General features: G+C 38.4%; 2 protein-coding genes across 4 annotated transcripts in view; one reads left to right on the top strand and one right to left on the bottom strand.

Moving 5' to 3' along the window:
• Positions 1-4877, top strand: part of LOC101854566 (flocculation protein FLO11) — a gene marked incomplete in the record, with an annotated part of 7667 nt that extends 2790 nt beyond the window's left edge. The window contains 2 exon segments of the mRNA XM_013081580.2: positions 2613-3326; positions 4217-4877. Coding sequence (XP_012937034.1) covers positions 2613-3326; positions 4217-4818 — 1316 coding nt within the window.
• Positions 4878-9265: 4388 nt separating this feature from the next.
• On the bottom strand, positions 9266-24291 carry LOC101854321 (testicular haploid expressed gene protein). Of its 3 annotated transcripts, XM_013081602.2 has the most exons (8): positions 24187-24218; positions 22847-22877; positions 17661-17724; positions 15833-15897; positions 14321-14387; positions 13040-13276; positions 11407-11488; positions 9266-10135 (listed from the first exon to the last, which is right to left on the bottom strand). In XM_013081602.2, the coding sequence occupies exons 2-8, from the start codon at positions 22860-22862 to the stop codon at positions 9899-9901; spliced, it is 768 nt and encodes a 255-aa protein (XP_012937056.1). In that variant the 5' UTR covers positions 22863-22877; positions 24187-24218; the 3' UTR covers positions 9266-9898. The 3 variants fall into 3 exon arrangements, with proteins under 3 accessions (XP_012937056.1, XP_012937055.1, XP_012937054.1); XM_013081601.2 differs by lacking the exon at positions 22847-22877 and having other exon boundaries at positions 24187-24291; XM_013081600.2 differs by lacking the exons at positions 22847-22877; positions 24187-24218 and adding an exon at positions 23790-24145.
• Between the last annotated feature and the right edge of the window lie 800 nt (positions 24292-25091).

The raw sequence follows: 25091 nt of genomic DNA, 5'->3' as shown, positions 1-25091 counted from the left end.
GGGGGGGGTCTTGAACTAGTAGTATTACGCTTTTGTGAGGTGAAAAAAAATAATTTTTGACATAATGATGAACTCTGCAATTGTTGATGATAACTAATTTCACTTTTTGCAGTATAAATGATCAGTAATAACAGAGATACAGTGGAATCCTGATAAAGTCAACTTGCTTAAAGTCAACTCTTGCTTACAGTCAACACTTCACTATAGTCCCGTTTCTTACCTTCTTTGTTAAAGTAGTTGTGTTTCTGATACAGTCAACCGCTTGAGTGTTAACCTTGCGTAAAGTCAACAATTTGGGGCTAAATCCTAAGATGAATTCATTCAAGAAGAGATATTTCGTATTTCGCCTGAGCAAGTGGTGTACACACCTCCAATTACATAGAATCTATGTACTTTGTTCTTTCATTATCTCTTGGTTTGGGGACAACTTCAGAATTATACTCCCTGAAATTGAGATTACATCTTGTTTATTACCAGGTACTTTATAATTTTGTAGCTGTCATCTTCAATTTCAATGGCCAGTACATGTAGTACAATAGATAAAGTCAACCTTGCTCAAAGTCAACACTTTTTTCTGTCCGGGGTGTTGACTTTATCGGAATTTCACTGTAACTTATTTTTTGTTTAAATTAAAACGCTTTTGTCATAGACACGAGTCTCAATTTTTTCCTTTTTATTAGTAAGAAAGAGTGTGTATGCAATATTTTCCTTGAATGATTTACTCTAATTGTGAGGCAGCGTGGTAAAATCAGGCGCTCGTCAAAATAATGAAATTAGTGAAAAAAATTGGCTTGTTTCCACAGGTTAGGGAACTTTTATTGATTTTTTTTTCGCGCTAAACACCTTTTAGGTCCATACTGAAAAATGTTCATTACATGCATAAAATTTGTGATTTTTCAGTTTTAAAGGCTCTCAAGCTATTGAAGTTATCAAACTTTGGCGGCCGTTTTCTCACTAAATTTACCTCTGAAATCAGGTGACCCCACCTCTTTCAATCACAAATATTTCGAATTCTATTCAGTATAAATGAATATTGTTTTCATCAAAAGGAAGGCAAATGGACAGGCTTTAAGATGATATCAATAACCCTGAATGCCTCAAAATCAAAGCTGACGAGCGGTTGATCCCACCATGTCGTGACACCTATTATTTTTTAGTGCATAGATCTATATCATTATGTGCATGTATGTGTGTATGCATGTTGCTCATGAATATTATGCAATGTGCATAGAGCAATGATTGTTTTACGGATTTGTGCGATATAAATGTCACAATAATATTATTTTCATCATTATAAGCGAACAATGTCATATTATGGGGGGGGGGGGGGGTAAGGGCAAATGTAAGAAAAGTGTAAGAAATGGGGAGAGAGAGAGAGAGAGAAAGAGAGAGAGAGAGAGAGAGAGAGAGAGAGAGAAAGAGAGAGAGAGAGAGAGAGGGAGAGAGAGAGAGAGAGAGAGAGAGAGAGAGAGAAACCAAAAGTGAAGGCTTTTTGGACTTTACACACAAACACAGTTATCCCATGTACGTGAACGTCTACACCATTCTTTCATCCCGGCTTTGGCTCTTATTTAAAAAATCTTTAAAGACACATTTAATGACATCCTTTTTAAGTCAGTAGATTCATGTTCAGTACATTGTTATATAAATGTCTATGCATCCATTTATGTATTTTGTGAATTGCAGTGTATATATTATTTTATTCTCATTTCGTGACGATGTGTAATCGTGTGCGTGTGATAAGCAAGTAGATGTGTGTGTGTGTGTGTGTGTGTGTGTGTGTGTACGTGTGTGTGTGTGTGTGTGTGTGTGTGTGTGTGTGTGTGTGTGTTTGTGTGTGTTTGGCATACATGTGTGCGTGTTATGTGTTCGTGAGTGTGTATGCGTGTGTTTGTGTGTGTGTATATCTATATGTGTGTGTGTTTGTGTGTATATGAGTGTGTGTGTGTGTGAGTGTGTGTGTGTGTGTGTCGCGTGCATGAATATTTTTCTTACATGCATTTATGTAAAGCGCCTAGAGCTGTGTTTACACGGGAGTGGGCGCTATAGAAATGATCTTCATTATTATTATTATTTTTGCTTCCCAACAATTAGTTACCACGCATTTATTTCATTAATATTATTATTATTAACTCATAACCATTTCGCCCCTCCACCCTTCCTTCCCTTTTCCCCTACCTTAAAATGTAATAAGTTTAATGCGCCTATACTAGCAACGGTATTGCAATTTAGGCCTGTAGAGGGTCGAGACCCCTAAAGTGCATCAAATACCAAGTAAGCTATTTTTACTTTAACACGAATTGTCAAAGGATACGTGCGTGTGTACCTGGAACAAAGTCCCAGTTGTCGGCAAAGGTGTATTTGAACAACAGGATGTAAAAGCAAAAAAAAGTCGTAGTTGGTCAAAAGTTCAGTTTCACCAGTTTGATAATTTCTTAATAACACATTTAAAGGCGTTTATAATTTGTATGCCTAAAATTGTGCGTGTTCTGCATTGAATTTACTACAAGAATATGCCCTTATCTAACATACAAAATGTCCGACAACTAGGACTTTTCTCCAGGCACACATCTTCAGGCACAGCAGGTGACCTCTGAACCTTCTATTTGCAGCATCAAGCACGCCACACCCGTACACAACAATCCCAGAAAATATCAAAACAAGTCTCGGAAACAAACCAGCAACAGCTACCATTATCCCAGAGAGTACTACGTATCTTGCTCCTTTCAAGCTCACCAGTCACGTGTCCGACACATCAACTGTCGTGACGTCAACGGATGCTGCCAATGTTCAAGTTCAAGGACAAACCAGACCTGCACCAGATGTAGAAAGCTCGCCCACAGTTCTCTCAAGCGTCTCCAGTGTTGTGCTTACTTCAAACAAGAAACCGGTTTCAGCTTCTTCTGCGTCCATTTCATCCCCAAGCTATTTTACAACAAAGATGAAGACTACTTCAGATCCTATGTCGCTATCCGGACAAGGGGGTCCTCAAGGTAAAAACAAAACAGCAGACACAAAGCTGTTATCTCCAGCCCCAATGGAAATTTCCAGTCAAACTTCTCAGGCAAAACCTTCCCTAACAACGAGTTACGCGTTCACAGCAGCCAGTGAAAACACTAGTCCCGCAGCAGCGAAGGGTAATGTCGGTTTTGACGAAGGGTTGACAGCAGGGTTTGCTGATGTAAGCACACCTTTTGTTTCCATAACAACGGCTACTGCAGTGGAGAAGAAGCAGACGACTCCACAGGATTGTCCCATGTTCAACTTTGACTGTCCGGCGGAGTGTGCAGCTGTCGACAGCAACGGCTGTTTAGTCTGTCAGTGTGGTGAGTGACCTACTTACTCCTCTTTTTTAATCCCCAAGTGTCAAGCAAAGATGCGACATGTATGACGTAGGCCAGGTGTGCTGCTCTTTGGATCGCCTTAATATCTTGTCTTTGAAGAGTCACTTTGACTCTATCGATCCATCTTTTTTTTTCTTGACCTTCACCTTTTGCCTTGAAGCCATCGATTCGCTGTTTGTAGGTCTTTGAGGCTGGCTGTTAAGGCACCACTCTATTTACGTGTTCAAACGACTATATGTGTTGTCTCTCAATGTATGCCTTGCTCAATTGTTCTGATGTCTTCGTTTCTTTGTCTGTCTCTTCTCGCGATTTATAACCATTTTTTTCGAAACATATCAGCGCGAGTATCTGCAGTTATAACATACCAGGTGCCTTCTGGTTGTATAGCGCATAATATAGTGTTTGGTTGGCGGGTACTCTGATGTGGTTTGATATCTTTTTCCTATCAAACATGTGTCGTCCTTATCTCTCTCTGTTTTAAACTGTTTCTCTCTTTTAACACACCTGATCTATGGCACTTATATGAACATTTTGCAAGTGCTGTAAGACTCTTACTAAATCTAAACTATATTACTCATTCATATAATATATAACTTTATATATATATATATATATATATATATATATATATATATATATATATATATATATTATATATATATATATATATATATATATATATATATATATATATATATATATATATTCTGATGCATTTTTCCCTTAGTTGTAAATGCTATAGGGAGAGCATTAATATACTACACTTCGAAACGAATTATGTCTTTTTTATCTTTTCTTCTAACTCGTTCCCCAAACTGTCCTCGCCATCAATATCTCTTAAACACGTCTCCCGTCATTTCTACGGTCCACAGGAGACACAGCTGTACCCTCTGGTCGAACCTCAGCTGATACCAACAGCAGCAGCAATAACAACAGCGACAACACCAGCAGCAATGACAACAAACAGAACGTGCCAGTAACGACTCGTGTGCCAGCGAAGAGTCAGGCTATGACAAACAGCGACATTCTCTCCTCGAGCTCTCTGACCTTGACCTCACAAGCCTCAACTAACTTCCCAAAGACAACAGGCAACGTCTTCGGCCCTACAGACACAACGAATGATGACGTCATTCGGGATGATTTCACAATGACAGATCTCATCGCGGCACAAAATGGCGGACAGAAGAATCTATCTACCATTACTACGAAAGCTGCACATTCAAAAACTCCTACCTGGAAAACCTCCAACCAACCATCTGAACAGACGGCGACAGTCTCGGAGAAAACGACAAAACAATCACCAGCCACAAGAAGGCCAACGTCCACCGTCGTTACCATGACAACGACAGAACGCAACTTGCAGACGTGCCCTCCAACACGTTGTGTCTCGCCGTGTGACGTGGGGATCACACTAGGGGCAGACAACTGCCCTATCTGTTTGTGTAGACAAGATAATATTATAAATGCCCCATGATATTCACTGTATTGAACGAACTATATAAAATATATACTCATACATTTTTACTGACACCATCCAGCCTCTTTTGACCATGACTGTCATCGGTAGATCTATATAGTATAGTATAGTATAGTATAGTATAGTATAGTAGAGTAGAGTAGAGTAGAGTAGAGTAGAGTAGAGTAGAGTAGAGTAGAGTAGAGTAGAGTAGAGTATAGTATAGTATAGTATAGTATAGTATAGTATAGTATAGTATAGTAGATAGTATAGTATACTAGGCCTATAGTTGGGGTGGTTTTTTTGGGTAAGTGACTGCACAAGGTCATATGAGCGCGCGAGACACACTTAACATTTTCAGTAGGTAGGACATTTTGAATTTTGCCCCGGTGCCGGCCGAAACCTACTCTTATCGATTTTGGACCACCAAGGGATCTTCAACTTAACGTGCGCAAATTGCAAACGGGACCTCCGAGATTTTTTGCCCTTGTCTGAGAAGGCTATATGCAGAAAGACAGCAGTAAGACGGAGCCAAGGAGAAGCAGCGGAAAGGCTGCAGAAAGAGTCAGGAGCCCAGAGGAGGGCGCAAGGGAGGTGACAAGGTGGGGGCAGAAAGTGGAGACGAAAGCAGACGACAGAATATTGCCAGAGAGCAGGAAAGTAGATGAAAGGAGATAATTTTAGAGGAAAAAAAGTGTGCGTGGCTACCCGGATTTGAACCCGGGACCTTTGAATGAGATGCCAACACTGTAACCTCTTTGCCACGAGAGAGCATAGCGTAGCATAGCATAGCATAGTATAGTATAGCATGGTTGGTGTAAGTTTGAGCATCGAACCGAGTCTTTTCAGATATGGGCAAACAATCTTGCAGTTCCCCTGTGCACATTGTGCATGTTAAAGATCGGTTGGTGGTTGAAAATTGACGAAGAATAATAATAAGTCGTTAGGCAGCCACCTGAGCAAATTGGAAATGTTCCTTCCATAAAGGATATCGCCCTATCACACCTGTAAAATAGCCAGACACACCTTCATTCACCTTTACGCCTTTTTTCGTTCCAAACGATTGACCGTGTCTCTCTTTTGAAATGCGTCCAGGATTGACAAAAATGTGTAAGATATATCCATTATTCCGGTTAAGTGGTGTTAAATATTACAAAAATATCAGACGGGGAAAGGCAGTTTGTACGATGCGTCCTGCGTCAGTGATTTTGAGTTTTCTGTGTTCTTGTTATCCATGCCCGATTGTGTTGAGAAAGACAAGATCTGAAGGGAGGGAAGCAGTACTTGGAGATGATTTACTTCCTCCATGTCTGCATCCCATACAAAGCTATATCATGCATAGTCTAAAACAGCTTTATGCGATGCTCACAGAGGAAAGCTCTATATCCCAGACTCTAGCGTGGAGATCATCAGGAGAGAACGCGTCGCTGTTTTGAGGTCTTTCTCTCTACAGCTTTTCTGATGCACCGAGCCCCCTCACCGATGTGCACACTGATTTTAGATCATCTGTCTAGATGCAAATAAGACCATCTTTGAGAAAGCAACAAGAAATAAAATAAACAAAAACATCCAATACGTGGAGACAGTTTGTATTGCACATTCTGTACATACATAACACGCAGCACAGCAAACCAAACAGGAAGGTATATATGTGAAGACTACAGCACAAAAAACATGAACTTATTCAAAGAGAAAGCAATATGAAATAACAGAATTCTTCAAACAAGTGAAATAGCAGTTGAAACTGAAAGGACTATTACTGCTCTTTGCTTAACTTCTTGGCATATTTCTGACCCCCCCCCCCCCTATAAAATTAGCCAGCCCTGCTCACTTATGTACTTTATACAATTAACTTACTTTATACAAGTACACAAAAATGATTTCACTGATTTCATTGTTGGTGTTGGTAACATAACAGCATTTCAGCTACCTTGCCACGAGACTCATGCAATACCGACTGACTATCAATGAGTGTAACAGACAGAGATACTGGACAGAACAGACTTTCCCTTACGGGAACCAAACTGTCGACGACATAAACAGATGTTAGTGATAAAATTGTGCTTTTTTCTCAAATATCATGGTGGATGGTTGGCGGGTATCAAACATACATCATCTTTATCATTCCTCTTTCTTTTCTTTGAATGCTACTCGCAACACCTTTAATCTTCCGCACTTGTCTTATACGACTTATTCGTGTTTCGAGTGAGTAAAACTGTTACTTAAAATAAAACTCACATGTGTCACGGCACGGTGGAATCAGGCGCTCGTCAATTTTTGGGCATGTGGTATTAGTGGTAGTGCCTGATTGCTTGTCCATTTGTCTTGCTCTTGGTGAAAAAAAAACAACCTGTCTATCTTGAAAAGAAGTTGAGATATTTGCGAATGAAGGAGGTGGGGGGTCACCTTGTTTCAGAGGTAAAAATACTGAGAAAATGGCGATCAAAGATAGTCATTTCCTTAGCTTGAGAGTCCGTGGAACTGAACATTTACATTTTTGTGCCTTGAATCAACATTTTTCAGTGAAACCCACACAGAAATGTCTTCTTTTTTGGGCATGAAAGGTGTTGTACCAAAATACAAAAATTCGATAAAAAATTTCAAAACCTGCTGCAAAAATGCCTGTTTCTTCACTTTCATTATTTTGACAAGCGCCCGATTTAACCACGCTGCCTCACATATATTATGCTCCCAAAATGACAATACATGGACAATTATACATCTTTCATCTGAAAGACAACTAACATTGTACATTTCTGAGCAACATGAACATTAAGACATGACATTTAGGACACAAAATTCATCGACTGACATATATCCATGGAACCATACACCAGATATTATCATAAACAATAAACATAAAAAGTGCAGTTTAAAGAAAATACTGATTAAAAAATCAGCCAACTAAAATGGAAGCAGGCAAGAAACAAATGAAAGTGCATTTAGCAAATGTACAATAAAAAAGCACAGGTAATACTGAATAATCACAAGGATAATACTGTCACAGGCTAGAATAAAATATCTTGTCTGAGTTATTTTCCTTTGAAATATCACAGATTTGAATAATACTGTAAGGAACCCAAATATGCATCACAGAGTCAACAGCAAAATTTGAAGGAAAAAAAGCCTATACTAGGCCTACTGATTATTTAATACATACACATGGAATTCCCATCTATGTGAATTTACATGCATTATGCATTGTTTCATCACAGTGGAACTTCATTTGCTAAACTGATATTTCCAGCAAAGTCATGAATCGGGCACTTTTAGAACAAGTCTCCTGTTGAAATTACAGGCAAAAAGCAGGGCTGTGAGAGGAACTCTGTCGGGGTGCGCAAAAAAATTGCAGATATTTGATCAATTTATTACACTGTAAAATAAGTCGTGACAATTTAATACTGTAGGATAAATTGTTATTCAATACTGCTCAATGTTGTAGTATCTCTATTAATACTGAATTCTTTTGTCAAAGTAAGAGCTATTGGTAGCTGATTAAATTTAATGTCAAGCCTCAACCTACAGGAAATCACACTAACAGATCATGAACCTGTCAATTTTTTCTCCGTATACTTTATCCCAAGAACAGAAAAGACATCAAGACTTTGTCTCCACAAATATAAAAATTTGACAGCAGAGACTTCAGGGATACAGTGTCCTATATCACTGAACATGTATCACTATGACAAAAACCTTTCCACAAAAACGATTCTCACATTTTCAAGCTGGATGGACTCGAATAAAACTTCCACCAGATGTGTTTTCCTTACAGTGAGCCAGCACATAGAGATGACTTCACTGTTTTTGAGAACAAATGTGTCATGACACGGTGAAATCAGGTGTTCATCAATTTTAGGGCATATGGAGTTATTGATATTATCTTACAGCCTGTCCATGTGCCTTGCTTTTGATGGAAAAAATATCCATTTATCTTGACTACAAGTCAAGATATTGGCGATTGAAGGATGTGGGGATTGCCTCGTTTCAGAGGTAAAATAAGCAAGAAAATGAGTTATTTCCTTAACTGGAGAGTCCTTGGAAACTGAAAACTTACATCTTTTATGCCTCTAATCAACGTTTTTCAGTAAAGTGCACACAGAAATGTGTCCTTTAATGGGCATAAAAGATGTTGAACCAAAAAACAAATATTCGATAAAAATTCCCAAACCTATGCAAATATGCAAATTTCTTTACTTACATTATTTTTACCAGCGCCTGATTTCACCACGCTGCCTCACATATTCTTGTATGTTTTTTTAAAAAGCAAAAGTGACGCAAAGCTTCGGCAGAGCTTATGAAGTTCGCGAACAATACTAGCACGGCATACTGACAAAAAATGAAAAGCATTTACATTCCTGAATAATACCGATTACTTTGAGAAAATACTGATGGAGCATCAAAATACAGGTTATAACATGATACATTTAGGATTATTATATCAAAGCAAAAACCTAAAATTAAATGATTTTTCAAAATACTGAAAAATATGGCAAACGGATTGAATGTGTTGATTTAAAATATAACAAAAGTGATGCACATCATATTGATTCAATGTAGACCGTTCTCAAGATAGACCCAACCCATCAATGGTGAGACTCGATAATCTTCAGATAGCAGAAATGTTCGGAAATGGTACAAGGAAAGTTAGAAGCTACTCATTTTAAGACGTCATGAGTATTTGCCTACGAGCATAAGGATACCGAACTAAAGCAGATCTCAAGAAAAACTTTTGCAAATTTTGTCTTATATCATATTTTAGAGTGTTTTACATAAACGGAAATATGTAACTCTTTAGGATCATTTAACATAAGAGAACATTTTTATTTATTATTTTCCATTTTAAATATAACATTTTTTTATTTATCTAGTTCAAACTGAGACACCAAGTTTTTGATAATTTTTGTCATTTTATAGGGTAAGTATAAGCAAACGTTTAGCTTCCAACAATTTTTTTTCCTAAACTTGACAGATTAAAAAAAAAAATCGAAACATATAAAAATAAATAAATGTAACACTGAGTTCACAATAATATTCTTCCGAAACCTTTAGGGAGCTACTATAAATATCACATGAGGGTAATCGAACTTCCTTCTTCTGCCTACGTTCCAAGAGCTTTCTTTTGACGGACTTTCCTCGGTATAGGCAGACAGAGTTCTTCCAGTCTGGGTGTTGCCCGCGTCTTTTTGGCTGAGGGCGAGACCTTGTAGGGGTCGTAGTCGTCCTTGATCATGGTCCGGCTGCGTGGGCGAGCCAGCTGTTGTAGTCTCAAGGACGCGATGGCCTCGATGGCTTCCTGCGACACTTCCCACTGGATCGGGCGCTCGTCCTTGAACTCCTGTCACCCAGCAGACACACACACACATACAGGCTAGGGTGACCAGAACTTCAGGGGGAGGAGGAGGAGGAGAAGGAGGAGGAGAAGGACGAGGAGAAGGACGAGGAGAAGGACGAGGAGAAGGAGGAGGAGTGAACGAGGAGAAGGAGTAGGAGGACACAACAAGGAAGAAGAGGAGGAGGAAGAAGAACAAGGAGGAGGAGGAGGAGGAGGAGGAGGAGGAAGAAGAGTGAACGAGGGAAAAGAGAAGAGTAGGAGAACACAACAAGTTAAGGAGGAGGAGAACACAACAAAGAGAAGGAAGACAAAGAGCAGCAGTGACTATCAGTTCAGGAGGTGGGGGAGGAGGAGCAAAAACCATCTGTTCAGGAGGATGAGGAGGAAGACAAGGAGGAAAAGGAGATGGAAGAGGTGGAGGACAGGACAAAGAGGAGGTGGAGGACAGGACAAAGAGGAGGAGGAGGGGGAGGAAAAGGAGGACAGAACACATTTCAAAGTAAAGAACTTTTCTCTATTCATAATAATCCATAATATTCAACACTGAACCCTCTCTCCGTGAAACATGAAAAACTTGCTAGACGCATTAGAATGCCCTAGTCTGCTTCAAAGACAGAAAACCGGCGCCTGTATAGCTGTTAGGCACTTCCCTCTCGTACACAGCAGACCAGAGTTTGCAGAGTTTGATTTGTGAACGGAAAAACATTTTTTATCGAGTATCTTGGTCTTTCTGCTGGGTGTTTTATCCCTCTCAGCCTGGGTCGATTTGATAGGGATGGTTGGAAGACTGCCTTCTAAATGATCGAAACTGCGTCGAGAGGGGCGTAAATACACCTACATTAAAAAACAAAAGAACCTATAAGAAATGACATTGGACACCCTATCCATGAAGCATGAAAGATCTGCTAGTAGAAACAAAATCCTCCAGCCTGCTTCAAAAAACAAAATTCAAACGAAATAAACTCTTTTGTCAGATTAATCAATATTTAAGACCAATAAGGTACATGTCACGACGAGGTGGAATCATATTGAGGGGAAAGCTAGGAAAAGGTATGATGGAGGTGGACAAAGAGAAGGAGAAGGAGGAGGACGAAGGAGGAAGGAGGAGGAAAGAGGACAAAAAGGAGAAGAAGAAGAAGAAGGTGGAAAAAGAGGAAGAGAAGGAGAAGGAGGAAGAAGGAGGACAGAGAGTAGGAGAAGGAGAAGGTGTACAAAGAGGAGGAAAAGGAGAAGGGAGGAAGAAAGACTAGATGAATAAAAGACAGTAACCTGACCTTGTGGTAACCCTTGTGCTGTGCGAGCGACTCCAGCCTCTCCGTGCACCGCGACCTCTGGGCATTCTCTGACACAGGGTATCTGGGGAAGATAGTGAAGGTCATAACATCAATAACAGTAATAATAATAATAATAATAATAATAATAATAATAATAATAATAATAATAATAATAGTAATAATAATAATAATAACAGCAATAATAATAATAATAATAATAATAATAATAATAATAATAATAATAATGATAATATGGGCTGTCCCGCCAAGAACAAGTGATTATCTTCTGACTAAGAACACAACACACAGACAGAGACATCATATGTACAGATGTACAATCACCAAAATGCCAGCGTGGAGAGGCGGACTAAACTGTTAAACACATCCTTCAGCACTGCAAGACACACAGGTCCCTGAGACAGGAAACGTGGCCAACCCCACTGACGCTACAAGAGAAGCTATATCGGCTGACAGATGAACTGAGCAGGACGGCCCAATTTAAGACATATACCAGACTTCAAGTGTGATGCGATCGAGAAGAAGAAGATAATAATAATAATAATAATAATAATAATGATGATAATAAAGACCTTGGAAACTAAAAATTTACATTTTTTGTTGCCTTTAATAAACGTTTACAGTAAAACCTATACAGAAATATGTTTTTAAACTAATGTAAAATGTGCTGGGCTTAAAACACAAAAATTCAGTAAGAATTGCCAAACGGGAGAAAAAAATGTCAGTTTCTCCATTTGTATTATTTTGACGAGCGCCTGATTTCGCCACGATGCCAAACGCATTATAGTGACAGTACCCACGACACCCGCCTGTGTAAGACAACTACTTTCCACCTCCGACTGTACACACAGACATGATAGAACTATAAGATAAGATAGGATAAGATAAGACAAGATAAGATAAGATGCATCTTTATTGTCCAGATCCTGGCACACTGGTTTGGTGTTTCACCATGTACAAACATACACATGCACACACACACACACACACACACACACACACACACACACACACACACACACACACACACACAGAGGATTACAGTCACATACAATATATAAATAAACAGCAAGATAAGCAATAATAATCTTAAGCTAGATACATGCTCAATGTTATTCTGATGCAGGCCCTAGGTCCATACAAATACTTGAAACAAGATGGTTAAGATGGAAGAATTTTGATGGATGACGGTAAAAATGACATTCTGTATCTTTCTTTGTTACAGACCAGAAGCCTAGGTCTTTTATCTTTGACTGAAGCTATAATTTGAGGAAACAAGGGATGTTTATTGTCCAAAAAGATGGAATTTATTCTTTAAGTGCAACCTGTAAAGTACAATTCATCCAAGTAGGGGAATGTAAAAGGTTGTTCCCGCATCCGATCTGGACATTGGGGATTGCCTTCCTCGTGAGACAACTTCCTAGGCCTTCGGCATATTGTGGTAAGGTGGCCAGTTCCTTTTCACGCCGTCTTTACTTCCCCAACTCAAAGTGAGGTACCCATTACAGCTGGTTGGGCAGGAGAGGGCGGAAAAAATTTGTGTCCGAATCAAGGCTAGAACCCGGACTTTCCGCTTTGGAGACGAGCGCACCAACCATGCTTTCCACGGACTCACGTGTAGCCCCAGAAGGGGTCAAAGTTGGAGAAGCGCTCCTCCCTAGTTTTGGGCGTGGCCAGCTGTTCCAGGCGCTCCGAGGCCCGAGCTTGGGCCGCCTCGTCCGTGACGTCCCACATCGGATCGCGGTCAAACAGGTACGAGTTGTGAGGGTTGCGGTGCTGGCTCAGCTGTGTGATGCGGGACGAGGGCTGGGCCGACATGGCTCCTGAAGCAACCGGCCAGATGGGTGTGGGTCTAGGGGGGGGAGAGGATTAGTGAGTTGAGGTTTTAATAATAATAAAAGTTTTACGGAACTTACAACACAATAAGGCAATGTAAGTGCAGAAGATTGCAGGGGAAAATGAAGGAGAGAGAGAGAGAGAGATAGAGAGAGAGAGAGAGAGAGAGACAGACAGACAGACAGACAGACAGACAGAGAGACAGAGAGACAGAGAGAGACAGAGACAGAGACAGAGAGACAAAGAGAGATATCCAATTCAAAGTTTGGCACAGGAAAAGTAGCCTAGGTTGATCCGTCACAACCAAACCACTGTGCAGAAATACTTAATTACTGCAACTGTGTATGAAACTTGAAATAAGATTAACCCTTTGAGCCCTGAGCTCCTGAGGCTACTGTGCCCCTCTGACTGAGCTCCTGATCTCGAGCGCTTCAAGCCTTTATTCATATCATGGACAGAATCACATTCCCTATCCCACTCAGGAAAGTCCTTGTCATTACCAACATCTAACTCCGAAAGATCTTCAAAATAATAATATCCTGTGTGGTAGTAAGCACCGTTTTGTCACAGATGGGCTAGGTGGGAGAAAGGGTCTTGCTCACCGGTGTACCGGAGGCTGGGCGTGTGGGCAGTTTTATGCACTACCAATGTACAGGTGACTAGGGCTCAAGGAGTTAAGAGCGATCACATCTTTTTATTCATTCAAATGTCAGCTAAAGTTGTTTCCGTTTTTAGACTAAAGGGAGATATATCAGGTAGATTTTTAATCAGAACACAGTGTACTGATTATGTGTTCCTATTGTATCCATAAAGTGCTCAGAGTTCAGAGCTTTTGTTCTTTAATCAGGGATGAGCTCTATACAAATGTCACATATCATTATTATCAAATTGTAGGGTTTTTTAAAATAGAAACTAACTGCGTTTCTAAAATTCTCTACACACCACTCTCTCCCCCTCCCCCTAAAAAAAAAGAATCCAGCTGAAACCAAAAAATGTAAATAACTATCGAAAAGACGTACAGAGCACACAGAAACCATCATCGAGAGAAGTGACCACTCACCTGTGAGGTCTCCAGGCACCGACGACAGTTTTATGACGAGACAGCTCAATAACACGAGGTGTGGCAGCTGAGGGAAAGGAAAACATCAACAGTTATTAGACGATATAAATTCAGTCAGAGATTACTTTGGTTTATGTTGTTACTTGGAATATAAAACAAAGATTTTACACTACTAACCTTCTGTCACATGCCACAATAACAGGAATTAGCCAAACCTGTTCCTCTGCTCTGTGTTGTGATTCCTTCTGCAGCTTTGGGGCCCCGATGCGTTGGATTGGAATCTCACAATTCACGCACAACTGAACTGAGGCTCTAACTAGCCTTTCTTACAATCTATACTGTCAGCAGGCCTCCTCTGCCTTGATACAACTCTCTCCTCTCCAACTCCCACCAGTAGTAACTCAGACTTTTATCAACTTGCAAACAATACAACTGAACACAGACTCACACTTTACTCACTCTCACACTTTCAGCCAAACAATACAATAGGCTAGGCCTAACCCCCTGCAACAACCAAAAACAACCAAATACACCACAGTTTAGCACAGAACCAGTGCATCTGCAGAGAAGAATGTTCCTTCAGTTAAACAGAAGAGACATTTTTATGAGGGTTAAGATGACTTGTGACTTCTAATTCGCCCTTGATCAATAACAACAACAACAACTACAACAAAAATAACAACAGTAACCTGGATCAAAATGTTAATATGGCCACTGAGACCAATTCTGGCAGAAAAGAGCTTGCTACATTTAGAGCCTACAAAAGCTTAATTTTTTCACTTGTGGATGAGTGCAGTTTTGCAAGCTTCTGTCTTGGCTTCATTATTTGTAATTTGTAAAGTTTACTTATGATTGTTGGCTGTTATGACTGCTGCTCTCAAACTTCTGCCAGGAGCTAGGCTTTCCTAAGTCTAGAAACAAATGTTAAGTCCTTCAGAGACGTTTTTACCCAAGGAATATGACGGGGACGGACAACAAAGACAAGGGACAGGACAATTGAGAGCAGATGTTGGACTTGAGCGGAGGTTAGTTCAAAATGAGAAAGAGTGCCGTAAACATCAGAGTCACCCTCTTGTATAGGTAGAGGTAAAATGTATCAGATCTGATGGCAAGAAAAAGACAAAACGATAAGATTAGTATTTCGGTTATTAAATAAAATAATTCTCACAAAAATAAATAATCATGATATATGCCTTGAATGAAATAAGCCTTCAGTGAAAACAAATAATTATTCTTTGGATAGATGTTCAGGTGTTCTAAGCATTGAAAGCAAGACTTCTCAGGCGAGACTTTTAAAAAATCTGTTTCAATTCTTTTTAAAATTGTACCTACATCAAGTAGGCCTATCTTTATTCTTTTTTTTTTTCAGCATTCAAAATTTGAACTCAAACAAATATTTACGAGTAGATGCTACCAATACCACAGAAAAAAAAACTGCAATTCGAAAACAATTTTCCAAATTTGAACAGCAATAATTACTGGCTAATGCCAAGAGCCTTGAAGTATACTGACCTACAACTGTATGCCCGTCTGGTCCGCACCTCAGAGGCTCTCGTTCCACCCAGTACACCGACCGTCTGGAAGAAAAAAAGGACAAATATCGGTTAAGAAACACATTACTCTGTAAAAATATATTTGAGCCTCCATTCCTAAAATATGTAAAGAGTGGAGACCATGGATATGCATAGTTTGTTGAAGTCAAGTTCCGACTGGAAGACTCAAGAAGACTTTCATCCAATAGTCTATACCAGGTAACCTGGTCGGGTTATTATAGATAACATGATGTTTGTTCATATAGCCAACTTTTCATACATGTACAAAATTAAACGTATCATTATGTTCGGTTGTGATGCAGGGATGAATGGGCGAAGAGAGAAGGAGAAACAATGTAAGATAAAGAGAGAAAGACAGATAAACAGACTAGACAGCAGGGCAGGGGAGCAGGCAGGTAGGCAGGCAGACAAACATAGAGCAGACAGACACACAGACAGATAGAAGGACAAACAAACAGACATGCAGGGGAAAAAAAAAAAATGCGTGGACAAACAGAAGTGTATAACAATGTCCCAAAGTGAACTCATCCAGACATGCCATCAAAATATTTCATGGGAACTAATCCAGAGAAGACTAAGATAACATTAGAGTATTCTCACTGGTTGTGTTTCTTTGACTTTATATAATATAATTGAAACTGTCTTAGATGGCTACCCATTGTCGAGGAGGAAAGTGACCATCTTAGACATGTGGACGTCTCACACAGGGTCATTTTCATGTAAAAAAAAACGTAAGGAAGGAAATGGGAAGTGGTTGTTTGTACAGGTGACCGTCTTATACAGTTGGCCGTTAAAGCAGGTTCGAATTTATATTTCTTCTTTCCTGCACAGCTGCGTTAATTGCTTGAGAGCTGTTGTGCTGAGAGTTGGGATTCCAGATTTTAAAGAGAGAACTGAAAGTTCTTAAAGGGAACAATAACATATCAAGCAATAATAGCACAGTTGTAATATATATAGCGAAGAGATAACCTGAAGTAACTTGTACTTACTAGAATTAATAAAAGATGTCATACGCCCAACAGATACTTACTTGGATTCACACACACACACACACACACACACACACACACACACATATATACACACACACACACACATTAATAAGTGTTTCATTTATTCTTCTGCCTATTCTCAATATTTGTAGTTAAATAATATTATTATGATGAATGTTATAATAAAGAGGCAAGATAAAGTAAAGTAAAGTAACTTATGAGCCTTCAGACCAGTCATTTTTGTAATTGAACAACCTCCTCAGTAGCCAGTTGGAAAACTCTGCAAGAACTATTATTTGTTATGACACGATGGAATTGGGCATTCGTCAATTTTGGGGCATTTGGAGTAATTAGGATTATCTTAAAACTTATTCATTTGGTTTGCTTTAGATGAAAAAAGGACCCATCTACCTTGAACAGAAGTCGAGATAATTGTGATTGAAGGAGGTGGGGGGGGGGGGGGTGGGTCGCCTTATTTTAGAGGAAAACTTAGCAAGAAAATGGCTACTAAAGTCTGGTAACTTCCATAGGCTGTTGTGTCCTTAGAAACATAACCTTTTTTTTTTTCAAAAAAAATTATTAGTAAAAATTACTCTATGGCCGGGCAGAAAAATGTTGGTTCCTTCTATTTCTTGATTTTAACAAGTATTTGGTTTTACCACGACGCCACACGTTATAAAATAGCCTGACATAAGTCTGGAATAGGGAAAGGTAAGAAAACGAAAGCCAAGGTTTTCTATGAAAAATTTACAGACTTAAAGGTTTTTCAGTGAATATATAGACATCTAGGCCTACCTGTCATCTCTGTATTCTGCTGGCAAACGTTTCGGTCGAGCCAAAGTATCAATCCGCAAAATTTCTGTGGACAGATTGATGTACCATTATATTTTTCTTTTCAAATATTATAATAATAATTTGATAACAATTGTAAGGAGGAGGAGGAGGAGGAGGAGGAGAAGGAGGAGGAGAAGAAGAAGAAGAAGAAGAAGAAGAAGAATGATAATAATGATTATATAATGGTGACAATAATAATAACAATAATAATAATAATAATAATAATAATAATAATAATAATAATAATAATAATAATAATAATAATAACAAATGGCATTTTTTCTGTGCATTTCCAGTTTTTACTAAATGCTCAATGCTCGTTACAGTCAAAGATATATCACACTTGAAGTTACTTGGCAGGTGTATACACAGACCATAATTTGTTATGTAGGCCTATACAATTACTGACTCACCGTTACAATAAAACCTTCTAGGAAAAAAACTTTGCCATACTTTTACACAACTTATGAGCATGTTCTACAACAGAGTAGGATTTTAAACACTTATCATGAGGAACCACTTTTAAAGGATTATCACTCAAAGATGCTAGTTTCTTAAAAATGTGAATGACAATAAACATAGTGAATGTCATTTACAATATAAAACAACATTTTAAACATTTGAGTAGAAACTTTTAAAAGCAAACTTGTAGAAGAAAAGAAAATTTATCCATAAGCAAGATTACTTTTTTCTCATTTTAACAAATTTTTTCCCCCGGAGTTCTGAAACAGCATTTATACTGAGTGCATCTAACAATATTAAGATGCTTCATAATTTGATGACCGTGGGTGTACCTAATTTTGAACTCCTTGAAGGGCATGAGTGAAAATATGATTTTGAAGACTGGTCTAGGATGATACCACAGACAGTGACACTGAATGATCCACAACATGCAAAACATGAAGTTCACTTGAAGGGAAACTCTCAAGGGAACAAAGCATACAATATAAATTCATTCCATCAAAACCCATTGCGCATTCAAAAACATAAAAGTAACATTCTATTTCAACCACAAACATTGAAAAATGAAAAAGAAGGAAAACAGCCAACAGGATAAAAAAATATGTAAAATTACTCAAAAGAGTGATCTTTGACCATAAATGGTACCCATACCCATGTTTAGACGAACTGTTCTTCATATCCGTAGCTATACGGGGTTGAAATAGTTCATAACAAAAACCTAAATGTACAACATGCATTCACAGAGTACAGTCAAAAGCCTGAGAACCTCACTCTGGTACAACTGGAATGATTACTAACTGTTCTATAAGCAGGTTGCTATCAATATCAGTCAAAGAGTTGAGAAACAAATCCAATTAATCTGTGCCATGGCATAAGTCCGTGCCAAGAGCTTTCATTTGCTGAGCCAACCAGTGATTGAATAAACAAGATAAGGGGCACCTTTCTTCCCCAATAGTGGACATTTTTATACGGGCAAATAGGAGCCAGTAGACTATCAGTATATATATGATGAAGTGAGTGACTGTTAGCACCATCAAAGCTTTACACAATACACTCTGATAGCTAACAATGCTGTACCAGCACCAATGTTTTAGTCAGAAATATATATAAAATAGAACCATTGTGAAATTTTAGAAAAGAAATTTGATTGCAGAAATCTACATTTTAGAAAAAGAAAATAATTACAGTAATACAAAGCAACAATATATGTTTGTTGAATTTTTGTCTATCAGGTAGGACCATTCAAAACAAATCATTCACCAATGAAATGATTATATAAATCAGTGAAAAGTTCAAAAGATGGATTGTACTCTCACCAGAATTTAAAGTGTGTGCATGATAGATCCTTGTCTATATCAAAAGGCAGGACATAATATTTTCAACATATTATGCTACAGAAGTGAAGCTAATAAGACAAGAGCATTAAATTTTGTTCTGAAAGTTTACAGGGTTTACTACAATTCCTCTACTCTTGTACATCCAAAACTAGTCAAACCATCATCCTTGGGAGGAGCATAAAATTGGTGGTACAGCCGGACTGGCAAAACAACAGGGTTCTAAAGCTTTCCTCTGTTAAATCGGCTACAAGCAGAAGCTTGCAAAGTTGTGTGTGGAAGAAAGTGCAGTTATCACAGCACAGCTGCCAAGTGGGTGCTGTGCGCCATGTTCGGTGTTTACTTCTAGTGACCAGTCCACTGGCTGCGTCGCGAGGCACATTTACATCAGCCTCGTAAGGGCCACACACTCAGACAGCTGGCAGATGGTGGTTTAAAGCGCCAAACAGTATGTTCAAATTATCATGAAATCAGCGCTAGTTTTTGTTCATTTTCAGAACTTGGCAGCGAGCAGGGCCGGTGGTAGGTACCAGGCGACAGTATAATAAGGTCGGATTGTACATCATCAGGTGCTGGTCATAGCCCTCCATCTCTCTCTCTGACAGCACGGCAGCGTGCTAAATTATCTGACTTCTAAGCTTGTTCGGTTGACATCTGCTCTCTCAAACTTCCTCTGTCCATTCCCATGCTGCTACAAAGTTGTGATCTTTTGTGGCAAGGCCATTCTGATTTCCATGACCACTGCTAGATTGGTTCTTTTAGGAACATTTCACTTCACAGTGACATTACAAAACAATGTATACAAAGGACTAGAGCCTCATCAAAATACAATATGGGCACTCTTTTAGCTCAGTTGATATCATGCTGGACTATGGAGCAGATGGCCATGGTTTGAATCCCGGACTGGGCATTCTTGAATTCAGGCTGGTTTGCGGAGTTTTCAAGGCGTTTAATCCATTTGGATTAGTCCTACTGGTAGACAGGTGTTAAATTTAGAAGCCCCGCCTCTTTACAAAAAAACATGTTTCCATTTCATTTTTGTCAAAACTTGTTATCTATCACAAGAGTTTGTGTGCATTGATTGATGAAAATCACACTCATTCAGATGACGGATATTGGTGGAAAACATTTGTTGCAGGTGATTGAGTGATTGAAGTGAGCAGGTTTTTTACGGCCCAGTTGTCACAAATTGACTGGTCATAGATAGGTTGGACAAGGGCCAGAACGGGTCAAAAATGCGAAAAAACACACATGGGTGTCACGGAACAGTAGGTGACCATAAGGACAGGTGACAATAAGTACAGGTGACCATAACGAACAGGCTAGTAACCGAAAGTACCAGTGACCAAAATAAGTACAGGTGACTGTTACAGGTAACTGCTATGGAGAGGTAGGTCCAGCTGTAGTATGACGACTGAACATATGCAGAACTAAGTAAATTACCGTAAAATTTTTAGATGAACAAAGACAAGGAAGATAGACGGTATGGTTCAATCAAAACTGTTCAAGACAGCTACAATTGTCGAGGAAAATGTGGTTGTCTTGAATTAAAATCTTGCACAGTGTCATTATAAAGCAATAATGTGTTCTGAGCATGTGGAGTTATTAGTATCATCTGAAAGTTTAATTATTTACCTTGATTTTGATGAAAAAAATACCCATCTATCTTGAATAGAAGTTGAGATATTTTAAATAGAAGCAGGTGGGGTTGCCTGGTTTCAGAGGTCAAATAAGTGAGAAAATGGCGGCCAAAGTTTGATTATTTCAACAGCTTGAAAGTCCTTGAAAACAGAAAATTTACTAATTTTGTGCCTTTAACCTGTTTTCCAGTACAATTCACATGGAAATGTGTTTTTATATGGATATTAAAAAAAGGTGTTGAGTCAAAAAAACAAAAATTCGATAAAAATTGACAAACTGGTGGAAAAAATGCCTGGCCCTGTTCCTTCCATTTCATTGTTTGGACGAGCGCCCGCTATCACCACGATGTCTTATATATATATGTTTCTAAAAGACACAAATGGGAATTGGGAAGAAGAGTCGTTTGTACAGGTGACTGTCTGGGACTGGTGACTGTTAGAGCAGCTTGGGTTCAAGTATTTTGCTTTTATATTATTGAAAGTAGCAGAATACAAAAAGGCTTATATTTTGGCAAAAAAATATGAATAAATAGCAGTGACCATATACATTTCCCTGTTCATTAGAAATTAGAGGGATGCAGTAATAATGTGGTTAATAAAAAGACTAAAAAAGAAAGTTATTTTATCGACTCAAGCTCGCTTAATTAATGCTGTCAGCTCAGATAATGAAAAGATAATGAAATTTCGTCTCCATTCAATTGTTACTGATAAAATATGTGCACATAACTAAACACCAAAAGAGATGACGATCTAATATAAAAATGAGCCAACAGTTCACAAACTGATGACGAAGGTTACAGCCTTAGAGAAAATGCTCACAAGAAGAAACAAAGAATAGAATTTTAACACAAAGTGAAGCACAGTTGCAGCATGCACTTTCAGAGCACCAATAAAAATAAAGCCTTCAAACAAACCACCTGGCCTACATGTCAAGTGGAACTAGCAACACCTCAAAATGAGGCTTTAGAGGAAAAGGAAAAGTTTACTGACTTAACTAGGCTATAATTAGCATTAAGAGATTATTTCTCATCGGCTCAACAAGGTGAAAATCACAATTTAGTATGTGAATGAATGAAAACTGTAGATGGAAGACATTCTTTGATGAGTCCCAGGGGCTTTAATAGTTGATTTTTTTTTAAAATACTGTGAAAAGCTTTCTAAGCTGTCCTTTGAATATACACATAAAAAATTCTTTCACAGTTGACACGACTGGAACCTCATGTTTAATTTTCAACGTTTATTCAAAAGTCTTTACATAGCAACATTAATCAAACTTTTTGAAGTGAAACCAATGAGCTGGCAACAGATCAAGCCTCGTAGCATGCACTTCGAGAACATCAAAGGCAACAAGTTCGAAATACTCGTCATTGACAGTGAAATGAGAACATGTAGGGGCCTACAGTCAAACCTGTCCAAGACAGTCATCCATTGTCGAGGAAAAAAGTGGTTAGCTTAGATAGGTGGATGGCTTGGATAGCATCATTGTAAATGTTTAATAAACAACCAGTAATTTTAAGTGGGAAGTGGTTGTTTGTAAAGATAGTGCCTTGGACGTGGTATTAGAGCAGGTTAAACTCTATTTGGTTCCTAAACTTGTTCTATAAGGAAACAAGTCTAATTTGAGCTGTCTTTTGTCACATACACAGATAACACATGAGCTACTTCGATATAAATCTAGAACATTTGAAATTTTTAAAAAAGGAAATCATACCTTTATCAGATGGCATAATATGTAGGACTTCCTGTATTTTGAGTACAGTTTGGAGAGAGACATGAAAAATATTTGCAGTGCTTCAAGAGCTGTCCCTAGCATTCTATTATAAACTCTTTGATATTTGTACAGTCACAGTATAACAGTTTCTATCCTTATATGTTGGCATCGATTCAGGATAAATTGTTTTTAAAAATGACAAAATAAAACGAAAACTTAAAAACATTACGGTCATGTGAAAAATTACCGCATGAACCTAAACTAAACTGAAATAAAAAAATGACTAGATCTAGGCCTTTAGTTGAATATACTATTTGTGGAAATTAGACAGTCATGACAAGAATTTTTAATAAAAACATATATATATCTATATATGTGCTTTTCCCCCAGCCAGTTTCAAAGAAAATAGGAGCTATAATCTATATATGTATGTTTGAAGCTATTTTTTAAAGTTTAAGATATATATTATATATATCTAGATCTAGATTTAGATCTAGATCTAGAATCTAGAAGCTATATCAATTAATTTTTAAAAAACAACATATATATGCGCTGGAACACGTGACGCGTACCTACAGGGTGATATAAAGTTAAACTCAAACATACGCAATAATATGTATGTTTGAAGCTATTTTTTTTTCTTTTAAGTTCAAGAGATATAGATCTAGATCTAGATCTAGATCTAGAATCTAGAATCTATATCTATCAATAAAAAGAAAAAAAAACCATTATATGTGCTGGAACATACCTTTTTTACTTTACTTGGAAACAGGGTGGTAAAGTTAAACTCAAACAAACGCATATACGACACACACACACACAAATTATGAACTGAATAATATTTAGGCCTACTAGATTCTAGATCAGAAAGGCCTTGACTAAACTTTGGTCCAATGTAGGACTGAATTCACTAAAAAAGACATTATCAAAAACTGATTTGTACCTGCAAAAGTAATGAAACATCTGAAGCAAAAGGCAGTTACATTCAATTTCGAGTCACAGAGATACCCTGCCACCACTTCGTGTAGGAACGCTGGCAGTGTCAGTGAGAAAGAAACGGGCAGCACCATGACTTACTTATTTGAATGTTACGTACACGTACAAAAAAGCAATGAATGGCAATGGCAATATCAAGTTATAATAAGGCGGGACCGTCGTTGGCCTATCAATAATCATGTAAAGGAAACAGATTTTCAAAAGCAGTCGTTTGCTAGACCAAAGTCTGCTTACTTTTTTCCAATAGATCAATACATAGGCCCTCCTCGGCTTCAATAGTACAAACATTAAATAACAGTTAATGGCTGAGCAAACCTTTTTAGAACGAAGAACGCTGCACTCACCTGTACGGGTCGCCATTTTTCTTTACACACAGCGTTCGATGGTTGCCAGGGGCGCTCGCACCAGGGGAGCTTACCGTGTTATTTCATTTCGACAGAGTTAAGTTCCTTGTGAATTGAAGCAGAGATTGAAGGCATAAAAATGTCGCTCAACAATGGGCGCACGAATTAATCAATAGTGAATAGCAAAGGTTCAAAATTGTAATTTAATTGCTCTCTCTTCAAAGCCGTTATGGTTTTTTTCAAATTTTATTAAAAGATCGAGCGCATTATCTTCTGTCTTTGCACAACCGAAAGCAAAGATCAGGGAACAACCCCTCCCCCCCCCCAACCAAAAAAACAGCCTATCAGAGAGCCTTCAATCTATGAAAATAATATTATTATAATAACTTGCCTTTGTATTGATTAGAGTAGTTTATTTATCGAGGCTAGGTCTATTAAACTTCTTTGATAGGCTATTGGTTTCTCCACTACGCACTTCTTCAAATTAAAATCGCTCAATCAGAGGTGTTCAATCACTCGTTGATTTTTCAAGTGACTGAAGATATAACATAAGCAGGCTGCCAAAACAGATTAATGTAAGGCATAAAAAATGATAATAGGTCTGTACGTTATGCTTTATACAAATTATACTCTTATTTGGAGGTGGTTAGGGAAAGGTAGGGAAAGGGGGTGGGGAGGGGGGGGTGAAGAGAATAGCTTGGACATGATGACAAATATTCTTAAAATGTCAAGATAACAAAATAGAGCGGCCTTTGAATCGTGAGACCCATTTTTGCGTTGGGCTTGTTTTTGTGCCATAGGCCTAGGCTTTATTTTTGCTAAGATGGTGACCGAAAAAATGGAGGACAGAAGAGGGCGTGGGATGGGGGTAAGACTTCTTGATCAATGTAGAAAGTAAAGAGATA

Source organism: Aplysia californica, unplaced genomic scaffold (genome assembly GCF_000002075.1).
Source record: "Aplysia californica isolate F4 #8 unplaced genomic scaffold, AplCal3.0 scaffold00137, whole genome shotgun sequence".
Taxonomy (NCBI): domain Eukaryota; kingdom Metazoa; phylum Mollusca; class Gastropoda; order Aplysiida; family Aplysiidae; genus Aplysia; species Aplysia californica.
The sequence above is the reverse complement of the archived record's forward strand: the minus strand, read 5'-3'. Positions and strand labels throughout refer to the sequence as shown.